Source organism: Manacus vitellinus, unplaced genomic scaffold (assembly GCF_001715985.3).
Source record: "Manacus vitellinus isolate BGI_N305 unplaced genomic scaffold, ASM171598v3 scaffold_20_pilon, whole genome shotgun sequence".
Classification (NCBI taxonomy): domain Eukaryota; kingdom Metazoa; phylum Chordata; class Aves; order Passeriformes; family Pipridae; genus Manacus; species Manacus vitellinus.
This window is the reverse complement of record NW_021939471.1, coordinates 8,549,888-8,562,633: the sequence shown is the minus strand read 5'-3', so window position 1 is coordinate 8,562,633 and position 12,746 is coordinate 8,549,888. Positions and strand designations below refer to the sequence as shown.

Below are 12,746 nucleotides of genomic sequence, written 5' to 3'. Positions count from 1 at the left end.
AACTAGAGCAGTCACTTTTTTCTCTCTGTCTTCTGTAGTCATATCATACCTTCATAGGTACTCTGCTGCCAGTTTGCATGAAGAAATGTTTTAAAGTCTTTCTTGGCTTTCTGCACTGCTGCCTAGACTTTGACAAAACTGCACCTTTAAATGGTGATGTGTGCTTTGGTTCAGGAATGCAATCGTGAATTCAACTCCTAATCATTTTCTGCTCATGCAAATCTGTTTACCTTAAATTTAGCCAAGCATAGATTTCTGTTTTATTTAGACTGCAAATGGGTCAATTTGATGTTTCTTGAGCAGTATAGTGAGAATTATATAGAGTTTGATGTAAATTTCTACCATTAAACTAGGTTTTGTTCATTCTGTCCTTACTGTAGACCTGTTGTGAGATGAGTAGGTAGGACAAGTCTGGCTGCTTAGCTTTTGTCTGCCAACTCAGTGTGAGTGAACTAAATATAAATACTTCAACCATCCTAGTGTTGTGTAAGTGCTTATTTATTTAACACAAGACTTGAAGCTTTGTGCCGTTGTTGTTGTTGTTGGTTACCATTATTTGCACTAAATAGCTGGGTTTTATGTTTTCCAGTTTGTGAAAATTATATTGTTCCTTTTGAAAGAGGAAGGATTTGGTGGTGATGGAGTGCTGCCACTGACAGATGGACTCACAGGAAAGAAGGTGAGAAGGAGCAGCTCCGTGAAACTCAGAGGCTTCCTGAAAAATGCCAGCTCGGGATCATCCCCGAAAATTAAGTGATATCGGCATACTCTGTATGTAATTTACACTAAAGGGAAGAAGATTAATTTAGCTACAGTTTCAGTTCTGTCTGGAACACTAAACTTATTACAACAGCAACTTAGTTGATTGTTGGAACTTGTGAAGGCGTAGCCATAGGCTAAAACCTTGAAAGTAACGTTTTCAGGTGAACAGTAACTCATATCTGTTACCTGCACCTGGGAATTTTGATCCTGGGTCAGTAGCCCTGCAGCAGACTGTTCTTTTGTTCCTTGTTTGTTCCACTAAGATACCTGGCAGAGGTCAGCTGTTTTTGTAATAAATCCTGTTATGTGAATGTCCAAATCTGACTTACGCTGTTTTCTGAAGACTTATTAAATGGATAAAAGCCCAAACAGCAGGACTGCCTTTAATGCACAGTGTATTGATGAAAACTCTCTATATTACTCTGTTATGTTCCTTGGTGTGCTTTGCCCATCTGAGTAAAATCTGTATTTTGATTTTAGGTTAAATGTCCTAATATTAATATTGGATTTTTTAGCTTTTTTTCCCCTGGCCTATATATTACTTGATTGGTTCCTCTTTAATTTACTTCTACTCTAAAAACAAGTCCTTTGTATTTAAAATGCAAGATGGACTCTGCATTTTAATTCTGTGTTTGTTTTTTGGATTAAATAATTGACCTGAATTTTAGAAGAGTTCTTGACTGTCACTTTTTTTGATTTTTTTTCCTTCTTTTTTTTTCTTTCTGTTTTGTAGAAAAAAGTAAAAATGTTGGGGATGGGCTCAGGAGCTAAGAGAGATAATTTAATCTCTTAGTTATTTTCATCTCGAATGTTTCAGATGCACATTGGGTAAAGATATTGTTCATCCTATGCACCAAAGCTAGCAAAATTTGTAGTTTAAAAAAATGTAAATCTGCATGAATAGAGCTGCTTGTATAAGTTGTCCCCAGGGCAGCCTATCAGACCAACTTTTTCTGGGTTTGATTCAGGTTTGGAGTACATTTTATTTCTTTTGCCTTTTTTTTCTAGACAGAGATTGCCATTCCATCAAAGCTTTTCTTACCTGTCTTATATGTATATAAACTTCACAAGTTCATACCAAGCTGCAAGAACTTATTTATGCAGGGAGTAAATGACTTGACTTTTGGCAAATAAGGAGCTAAACCTACTTTTCCCTACAGGGTATATAACAATCTATTCTTTATAAAGTTTTAAATAAATTTAAAGATGACTCTTAAATTAACTGGAAATGCTGTGAGTCTATATTGATGCTTAAAATGACTTCTTGTGTTTAAATCAAGACATTCCACAAATTGTTAAAACTGTGGGTTTGTTGTCAATGTTTTGAGGAATTTCTTTGTGCCGAGCTGGAGGAGTTGCTGACTGAACATTCAAACCAGAGTGTGTTGAAGTGTTAAACCAGCTTTGGATAATTCCAGTCACTCCTGCAAGCCCAGATACTTGCACTGTGTTTCAGGATTTTTTTTTTTGTGCTTCAATTGATTTGAATGACTGGGTCATTTGAATCTGAGAAACTCATTAAGAATTAAAAAGGGAAAAAACCCCAAACAATCAAAACCTCATTTTTGTCTCTAAGGGTAGAAATGAAAGTATATAAAGGATGAGCTTTTACAGGTGTAATGTTTTGAATGGGAGCAATTGGTACATGGTAAAGTATAAATGAAAAAGAAAACGAATGGTTTCAAACAGAAGATACGAATTTTTTACATTTAAATAGCATTTAATTTACAATTTGATAATTATTAATATTAATTTAAATATATTGTCTTCCTGAAAGTGAAACAAATGCCTGAACTACGAAGCCTTTCCTACATATGTGAGAAGCAAACTATGCATTACTAAACTACAGAAAACTTCATGCTTATTGTGTTCCAATTTCCTCCAATCTTTGTAGCTCAGAAGAGGCAGAAGGAGCCAAAGAGAGAGGCCTGGTCTATGTTTGGAAGGCTGGTTCCTGCTCTGTAACTCCAGAAAGGCTTCTAGGACTCAGTGGCAAGACTGTATTACAGGCAGCCCTTGGAATACATCATGGATTACTTCTAACAGAAGGTAATAAACATCTTAATTGTAAATATCTGATGCAATAACAAGCTTCAGTTATTGTCAAGTTTTCTTTCACATGTTCTTTTCATTTTGTCCGTGTCTCATACACAACTTTTAAATTGCTGGATTTTTAACTTTGCCTTTATTTCATTCTTAGTTATAAATTATTTCTATTTCAACACAGTTTTATATGCATAGATTCTTCTTTCATATTGTTATTTTTTTTTTCTTAACAATGGCTCTGGATTTAAAAGATGTTAATTAATGTAATCTGAACCATGTTAACTCAAAATGACATTTCTTTTGAAGTCTTTCATTCAAAAAAGTACAACAAGAGGTTTCTCTTGATGCGTGATAGCTTTGTCTTCTCTGCTTCTGGCAGAGTCTGTAGTTAGTACATGCATTAGAGAGTCTTGGTTTGTGAGCAGTTTGAGTCTGTGAATTGAGGTATTTCTAAAAGCCAGTTCCTTAAGTGTTTGTGTACCTTGGTCCATCCTTGTACTATTCAGTGGACATACAGTAAAGATGCAGCTGGAAGTTGCTTCTTTGATTTTTCTTTGACCTTCTTGAAGGAAAGTTTCCAGGTTATTGGTGAACCTGCTATAAATACCTCTCCTCTACTGGAGTTGTTATGGACATCCAGTGTTTTTTTTAAAGAATGTGTTTCTTTCATAATTTAAAGGGGCTTTTTGCATGTGTGTTCTTACCCCATGAGGGATGTTGTTTGTGGATGTGATTTACCATTTTTCTATCACTGTGAAAACAACTGTAATTTTAAAAATTAACACACCTTCTCTCCCTGATAGGGCAATCCTGTTTTAGTGCAGGGTGCAAACAGTACAGTCTGGTGATAGCAGGTCTCTGTTTGGGAAGATGAGCTCTGTACTGCGTTGTGCATTTGTATGTCCTTAATACATTGCATGTTCTTAGAATAGAAAGGACCAATAAATACACTTAACTTGACTACAGTAGAATTTTTAGTGGAAAAGCATTACTTATTTCCACAGTGCATGCGTGCACAGGGTGACATTAACGTGAGGTATAGAACTTAACAGCAGCAACAGAGAGCAACCAACAGTCTTCATATATCAATAGCCATGGTTCTGCTGAGCCTACAGTAAGCTGGGAATTGATATCTGTTTATCTGAAGTGTCTTCAGATAAAGACACTTTGTGTTTTAAAAATTTGTGTTGATTTTTGTGTTGATTTAAAAATTGCTTTTACACTCATGCTAGGATTTTTTTTCCTCCCCCTTCCAGGTGGAGAGGTCTACAGTTTTGGAAAGCTGCCCTGGAGATCAGGACTGGAAGAGTCATGTGTTAATAGTCCTATCTTAGAAAATACTTTGCTTGGACATCGTGTTATCACGGTGGCAGCTGGCAGCTTCCATAACGGAGCCGTGACAGAAAGTGGTGTGGTGTACATGTGGGGCAACAATTCTGCTGGCCAGTGTGCAGTTGCTAATCAGCCGTGTGTGCCAGAGCCACAGCTTGTCAGTATTTGTGATTCTGAAACAAGTCCTCTGATATCAGTAAGGATTTTGCAGCTGGCATGTGGAGAGGAGCACACACTGGCACTATCTCTAAGCAGAGAGATATGGGCTTGGGGGAGTGGCTGCCAGCTCGGGCTCATAACAACAACTTTCCCAGTGACAAAGCCACAGAAGGTGGAGCACCTGGCAGGACGTGTTGTGCTCCAGATTGCTTGTGGAGCCCACCACAGCCTGGCCCTAGTGCAATGTCTCCCTGTGCAGGAAATGAAGCCTATCCCAGAAAGATGCAATCATTGCAGTCAGCCTCTTATTACCATGACGGACAAGGAAGACCATGTAATCATTTCAGATAGTCACTGCTGCCCACTGGGTGTAGCACTGTCTGATAACCCACCAGAAAACCATGGCTTGTGTCCCTCATCGGAGACCCTCGAAGGAAAGAGTGTAACAGGTGGCCCAAGTGACGACAGTCAGAGACCACCTGTGGAAGAACAGAGGCTTGTTGGTTTAGAATCTGATGGGCCAAGTGTGCTTTCCAGCAACGATGGACAGGAAGGTAGTGGAATTTCTAGTCCTGGAAATATTCTGTTCCCAGACAAAAAAGAGGTGAAAGAGTACTTAATTGGTTTGTCAGATCACTCATTAAATGAGAGCCTGGATAAAAACCTCTGTACAGAACCTGAACAGGTTGGTACCTAATAACTAGCTCATAATTTGCTATAACTCCTCTTGCAGATGTGACAATGTTACTCTTTTCACAAATGAAAAAATGTAATGAAGCTATGGTGTTTTTGTAGTTTCCAAGTGTTTTTCACTGTGATGGCTCTCAACTTTTAAGTGGAAGATTTTTTTTTTTTGTCATCCATCCATGTTCAGTTGTGTGGGAGCAGCCTTGACAGTGCTGTAGTCTCTCCTGTTCATTGTCTGCAGTACCAGAACCAAGTAAGCCAGTTTCCATGCTCTGTTTGTTCCATGATGCATGGGCTTCCATTTATGTTGGGCACTTGTCTGATTTACCTTTAAGGTCAAGCTTTATTTTCTGTGCATGGAACTAATCCCTCACAAATCTGTCTAATTTCTCCATCAGGTAAAAATTCTAGATTGCAAGTAAAGATTTCTAAACATGTTGACCAAAAGGTTTTTAATGTTAATGATGTAGGGGTGGCATAAACTTATAATCAGGGATGGGAAACGTGAGTTTTTGTGGTGTGGAAAATGGTTCAACAACACTGTTTTGATGCTATAGCAGAACAGTCAAGTACCCCTATCTTGGTAAGCATCAGAAAATGCTCAACATGAAGGCTCAAGAGCTGTTTGCAGCTTACTGACAAAATACCATGTTTTCTGTTTTTTTGGGGGAAAAAAAAGACATAAAGACATGTAATTAGGAGTAAAGGGAAGAAGATAAAACCCTAAATCCACTAGACAGAAAACTAATCCAAAATCTTGCAGTGCAGTCTGGCACTCCCTACCTAACTGCTGTCCTGTGAGGAAACCTGCCACTCTGTGGCCTAATATGCAAAATTTACAGTGAAATTGTGAGAATTTCTTTTGTCATTTCAGGTGTTGTGTAGACATCTATTTCTTCTTTTTTTTTAATAGTTACAGTAAGAAATTTGTCACAGTGGTTCTGAGAGATAAAATTCACAGTACCTAGTAAATAATTGATTTCTGTTATCACCTCTGATTGCAACAAAAAAAAGTAGTTTTAAAACCTGTCCAGTAACTTGGTGATTCAGCAAGTTTTGTTTTATTACTCTGAGGAAAGTTTATTTCTGAGAAATGAAGATTGTGTGAACACAGTTATTCTTTCTTTTGCTTTTTGCTAATACAAAGACATTCTAGCAGTTTTGGGCTCCTCAGAATCTTGCAAGAACTCCCAGCATTGGATGATGATTGAAACGTGTAGTTTCACACTCTCTTTCTCAACTCCTCATTCCTGGAATATTTCCAGAGTACTGTTTTCCTTGCACAGTTCCAGGAATCAACAAGCCTGCAATCGGTTCACTGCATCTTACACAACTGAGCGTACATGTGAAGAACAGAGATGGGGTCTAATGTAATGTTTCAGCATTAGTAAAATCCTTCATTTCTCTTTGCTTTCCTACACAAATCAGTTTTCTTTCCTATATTGCTAGGTATGCCTTTTATAATTAGAATGAAGTGAGTAGGAGCAATCCCAGTCCTTTAGCTTAGGCTTTCACAAAAATAAAGAGATCAGAAGATTGTTTTTATTTTGGTAGAATAAAATGAGCTATAATATTTGTAATAATACTATTTTCCACTATGTATTAGGTGGGAAAATGGGAGTTTGCTGTCTTTGCTTTAATATTCAAGCCATTTGGCAAATATCATCTTGTGCATTATTTTTTATTTGATGGGTCAGCTGGCTGCTATTGTAGGTAATGGTGTGCTGGTCCTAAGAATTGCCTTCAGTCAGTTTGTCCCTAGTGTGACTTGATGATTAACTAAGCTTTATATGGATACAACAGTGACATAAGGGGACACAGCCCAGACTGGTTTTAAGAGAGACTTTGTGAAATGGATCCATGAGTCACTATTTTCCTTTTAACATACTGAAGAGAAAACTTGTCTCTCTGTAAATACAGCATGCTCACTGATGCACTTTAATTGGTGGCAAAGAAGTTGGTAATAAGCCTAAAATTATATCCCTTTTTATATTTGTTGGCAAAGATCCTTTATTGTTTTGGTATTAAAAACCCTCAGACCTACAGTCTCTTACGGATGAGCTGCAAGACAAGTGCAAGAGACAAAGCCCAGTCCATGTAGAAATGGTGCTTGGTTCTGAAAAAAAAAGATTCAGAGCAATAGATGCACACCTATTTACATTCTATACAGTTAAAACCCATGTATAATTTACAATAAACCTTTATAGTAAACATGTCTTGTTCAGTATAGCCCACTGTTTGAATAGTGAATGTGTAATCATCATCCTTCTGCCAAGTGCTGTCCGGTGTGATAGTTTTCAATTTTCCTTTGGTTTTAGCCTTCTCAAGAAGACCAACTCAGTGCTTGTATCCCTGGCCCTCCAGGTCCCAGCACATCCACCCTGAACAGCCTGGTGGCCTCTTGTGCCTCAGCAGTGGGTGTGAGAGTAGCTGCCACGTACGAGGCTGGAGCTCTGTCTCTGAAGAAAGTCATGAACTTCTATGGCACATCCTCGAGTGAACCGGGATCTCAGTCGGGCAGCAGGTCCCCAGGGCCTGAGGCTCTGAAAGACAGTCGAGAAGAGCAGGTCAGACTGGAATCCATGCAGGGGAAGAAGAGTTCCAGTTTAGTAGATATTAGAGAAGAGGAATCTGAAGGAGGGAGTCGCAGGCTTTCCCTGCCTGGCTTGTTGTCACAAGGTAAAAAAGCACATTGGGGAAATAACACTGGAAATATTATATTAATGTGGAGATTTGTAAGTGGGAAAAACCCCCAAACACTTACTGAACACAAATTTAATGACCTATCAAAGGTCTTTATGAATTCTAGGCTCTATCTTAGGACTTGAAAGCAGTGGAGGGAGTAAAGACTAGCAAATACTGCATGCTGAGAAAACCAAAAGCATAGTGGGTTTACAGATGCTCTTTAATGGTAAGATGGGGTAAAATGCACATTGGGGTAGTTTGGGCATCGTGCTGCCAGGTGATGCTAAAGTATCTTTCATGTCAATTGGGTAGGAGATAATCTGTGTGGCCTGTAATCCCTACTGCACTGAGCTGGGTTTGAGCCAGGGACCTATAAATATTGCAGTTCCACTGTTGAACTTTAAAGTTAATGACCTTCTTCTCTCACAGGTTTTAGTGTTGTTAGTTGCTCTGATGGTTTAGTTCTGTATTGGTCTTGGATCTGAGGGGAGTTTTTAGGAAGTATTGAAATCTTTTATTTGCTGCAAGGATATATTTTCTTTCAAAACACTTTTTTTAATGTACAGTTTGTTTTGGGTCATTTAATTCATTATAGCTGCATAGTTCTCATATGCCTATTATCCTTTAGCAGCTGCTAAAAACTCTTTGGGATCTGCCTATTTTAGCACCTATGTTACTTCAGTGTATCTGTAACCTATTGTCTTACATGTCAGTCTTTTTTCTCAATCTTAAATTAAGACTGCTTCAAGAAGTTTTGACCAGTTATCTCAAGTAACTGTGTAACACAGTCTGAGCGATCTATTTACCAAAAGTGCATAGCAATTTCTCTGATTATTGGCTTTGTTCAGTTTCTCCAAGGCTCTTACGGAAGGTGGGACGGGCAAAAATGAGGACTGTGGCTCTCACTCCAACCTACAGTGGTGAGGCTGATGCTCTTTTGCCCTCTCTGAGGACAGAGGTGTGGAGCTGGGGAAAGGGGAAGGAAGGACAGCTGGGGCATGGTGATGTTCTGCCAAGGTGAGATTTCTTTGATAAATGAGTTTTTTTTTATTCAAAATTTTGAGTATTGAACTGTTTTAAATTCTCAAATTTAAGCATCTACTTTGCATTGTGTGCTTGTTCTTTGAAGTGTTGTGACCTAAGTTTCTCCAAGTAACATTTTTTAGGCTGCCTTGTTAGTGAGCATCAATCAGTTATGACTTTTCCCCATGTAATCACTAGGAATTTTGGTGATATTTTGACTTTGTCCATGTTGAGGTGAGGTTTATCAACTTTTGCCCTTCCTGACCATTTTGATTAAACTGGTTTGTTGCCAAAAGACTCCATGTGTGTTTGTTTTTTCTAAATTGCTTTGGGACAAAAATAACTTGGAATGTGTTTTCTGTATTAAGAGTACCTCTGTTAACATTTTTTTCTCCTTCTACTCCTCTTCCCCCGCCTTATGGGTTCTGGGGATTGACAGGCTTCAGCCACTGTGTGTGAAAAGCCTTGATGGTAAAGAAGTGATTCACCTCTCTGCTGGTGGCCATCATTCCTTAGCACTCACTGCCAAATCCCAGGTACAAGTTATTGTTACCATTTATTGTTTTTCTATGGCATCATTGTCATGTTTGGTCTTTTCTAGGTTTTTGTTTCTTTTGCTTCTAAACTTCTGTTCCTGTTTATGGGAGGCAGCATCAAAGTAATGTGGAATCTTAATTCTGTTTCTGCCCAAGTGCTGCCTGTACTATCAACGTTATGTTTAAAGATTGGTGTGACTTGGTCTGGTACATTCCATTTCTGATGTGAGAAGACAATTCACAAATATAGGAAGACAGTGGAAATTAGGGAATTACTTCTTGGTACATGAGTCTTCTATCCTTGACTTGTGTGTGTTTGCACACTTGATGTGTTGTACTACGACACTCAGTATGTGTCCATGTATATAAATTTACATTCTCATGTTTAGCAATGCTTCTTACAGGTGTATTCATGGGGCAGTAATGTCTCTGGCCAGCTTGGTCACTTGAACTCCCCAACAACAGTCCCTCGTCTTGCAAAGGTACTTTTGTTCCTGTGTTTTTCTTTTTTTGGTTTAGGGTCACTTCTTATACCAGTGAGTGTAATGTAATTTCTAAGAACGATCTGTTTATGGATCTGTGGGCTATATAGTAATAGAGCCCTTGATTTCTTTGGCTTATACTTGTGAAAATCTACCCAAGAAATCCTTTACACAGACTTCCACTGGTTTTTGACCACAGTGAAGTTCTAAAACTGAGAAACGTGACTGGTTGTATCTTCTTATCAAATTTCACTTTTACCTTATATTTGGTACAGTGCTGTAACTTTTAAATACTTTGGAACTGTTTATATAGATTTCACCGTTAAATGTAGAGGGGAGAATAGTGTCCCAACCTAGTTCAAGCTCACTCATTTAAAAATAAAACTGATTTATAATTGAAAGGCAAAAAAATCACCCATTAGAAAGGAAACTGAAAAAAAGATAATTTTCAGAATGCGTGCAAGGAGTTTATTTGTTAAGAGACACTGAAGTTGAAAAATGACCAGTTATTGCAATACTTTTCTTGGCAGGTGTATTATATACATGTGTGACCAGAAGAGTTAAGTACTCTTCTCTCTTTCCAGCCTTGGGTGATGATTCCTAATGTCTTCCTTCCTCCTGAATTTCAGGTGTGTGGTGATGGTGTTTGGAGTACAGCAGCGGGACTAGATTATTCCCTCTTCTTAGCAGATGAGAAAGACTTCCAACCTGGATTATATTACAGTGGCCAGGAGACAATAGAAAATAATTTGAATGAAAATAGCTGTACTAAGAGTCCAGTTTTATTACTAGCCTGTAGTAAGGTGAGTGTTATTTCCTTGAAGTTAGTACATTCCTACCGATGCTCTTTGGAAGTAGCACAATGCTGGTGGTTCAACTAGCTTGAAGGCTGTCAAGTCACATACCTGGTTCATAGCAATCAAATCAGGAGCATAGTGTATGCAGGGCAGAGAGGAGGCCTAATTAGTATGTTCTCTTCTCTCCCTGTTTCTTGGTATTCCCTTCTGTTTGAGGGACAAGGAGGTGTTTCCAGTGTGTTTAATCCATTTCCTTCCATGTCCATGCATGTGCACACAGACACACACACTTGTATTCCTTCTGTAAGACTGCTGTTAGCCATTCTCTTCTCTTTTAGGGTGACTAGTAGGCTCTGGCGTGTCAGAATTGGCCTGTGAGTTACTTGTTGAACAACTTTGGCTCAGTGTTTCCAAGGAATCTTCTATATGGCAACCGAGGAAATAGAAGTAGAGCTCAAACTCTGAATTACTCTGTGATATTGCATGTGAACCAAAATTAGTGAGGAGCCACAGTCAGCATTAGTGCTGACCTATAGAAGAATTTTGCATTGAACTACTGTGGAAAGCAAATACCTACTGCTAGTAATATTGCAGTATCAATAAACTGGACTCTTATCAATAAATTGACATATTCCAGGTCCAGAAAGGACTACAGTTCAGAGCACAGTCATAATACTAATAAAGCCTTCTTATTCTCTCTTAGTATTTAATGGGAGAAACAGTTGACACAATGATGCTATTTAATATCAACATTGTCGATATAAGCATACTGCGGTTCTGAAAGTGACTGAACTTAAGGTCACTACCTCTTAAACATGGAAAGGTTGCATGAGTCACCTTAAAAGATCGTCTATTTATTGTCTTTTAGGCTCTGTCAGAGTCAGGAAAATGAACAGCAATGACTATAAATGTTTCTTCAACTTTTGTCATTCTTGTATTAAGCCAGTTTTGAATGGGTTGTTTGTCACTGAAGGTAATTAATACTTACTATCACTTAGTGCTCCTAAAAATATACTTAATTTTGCTTTATTTTAATATTACTCTATTTTTAAATTGGAGTGTGAAAAGAAAAATATTAAAGTGGCTGTTTTTTCTTTTCTCCTTTTCGCCTTTCAGATCGGGTACATAAGCAATGTGATAGCTGGTGGTGACAACTGTTTGGTCTTAGTAGACAAGAATGTAATGGGATATATTGCCAGTTTGCACGAGTTGGCTTCTACTGAGAGAAGGTTTTATTTCAAACTGAGTGAGATCAAATCTCAGGTTCTTAGACCTCTTTTAGGTTTAGGTAAGACCTTCTTTTTTAATATTTTCTTTGATATTGTTTATCCTATGTTCCACAAGAAATTTATTTTATGCAAAATTTAAAAGTAATGACATATTTTTATATATTTATATTTTAATAAAAATGATATATTTATAAATTATATATTTTTAATATAACGCTGAGGTCTTGCTCTTCTCCCCTGTTTGGATGAACGGGTGAAATACAGCTGCGTTTTGACATGAGCATTCTGTTGTTAGTTTTTGCCCTTTCCTGAAATTTCACCTGAAATAACTTAATTATTTGATCTATATTTAGTCTAAAATCATTGCATTTCTGATTCTGGATAATGTAGCCATGAGGTGAAAGTGCTGATAAAGCATCTAAACAGCACCCCGTGGTAACTCTCTCTGTGAATGGGTGCTGCTCTTTCGTAAGGTAAGCTAAATTGCTTTCTGGTCTGTTACAGATAACTTGGGCAGTGCAAATACAATCCAGTTGTTGCAGGAAATGGCAAGCAGGTTCAGCAAGCTGTGCTATCTCATTGGTCAACATGGAGCTTCTTTAAGTAGCTTTCTTCATGGCGTGAAAGAAGCCAGGAGCTTGGCCATCCTGAAGCATTCCAGTCTCTTTTTGGATAGTTACACTGAGCAAGTATCCAATTCCCTCTCATCTTGAGTCTCTGCAGTCTTAATCTACTGACCACAACAAGCCTTGAGTTAAGGGAAAGTAGGTCATAAGGAAAGCTACATAAGTAACTGTTGTGCAGATTGTATTGTTGCAATTTAAAATGTGTAGAGAGTTCCACAGAGGAATTGATTTGTAGTGAGATGTGTATTTCAAAGTCTTCCCCAGTGGAGCACACAGGACAGCATCAGTTGCCCTCGTGTACAACTCTGCATACAAACTCTTTGGTTGCTGCCTGTAAGCCTAAATGTTGAGTACTTCCTAAGGATATTGTAATATCATGTGC

The 12,746-nt window shown here is 38.1% G+C and overlaps 1 protein-coding gene across 1 annotated transcript in view; it reads left to right on the top strand.

The window, feature by feature from the left end:
• Window positions 1-589: 589 nt before the first annotated feature.
• Window positions 590-12,746, top strand: part of ALS2 (alsin Rho guanine nucleotide exchange factor ALS2) — a 33,322-nt gene continuing 21,165 nt past the window's right edge. Inside the window, exons 1-10 of the mRNA XM_018071607.2 lie at window positions 590-679; window positions 2,657-2,811; window positions 4,065-4,984; window positions 7,305-7,665; window positions 8,520-8,688; window positions 9,134-9,230; window positions 9,635-9,712; window positions 10,342-10,515; window positions 11,626-11,797; window positions 12,243-12,423. Of these exons, the coding sequence (XP_017927096.1) occupies window positions 660-679; window positions 2,657-2,811; window positions 4,065-4,984; window positions 7,305-7,665; window positions 8,520-8,688; window positions 9,134-9,230; window positions 9,635-9,712; window positions 10,342-10,515; window positions 11,626-11,797; window positions 12,243-12,423 (2,327 nt within the window). The 5' untranslated portion in view covers window positions 590-659. The remainder of the gene's footprint in view (window positions 680-2,656; window positions 2,812-4,064; window positions 4,985-7,304; window positions 7,666-8,519; window positions 8,689-9,133; window positions 9,231-9,634; window positions 9,713-10,341; window positions 10,516-11,625; window positions 11,798-12,242; window positions 12,424-12,746) is intronic.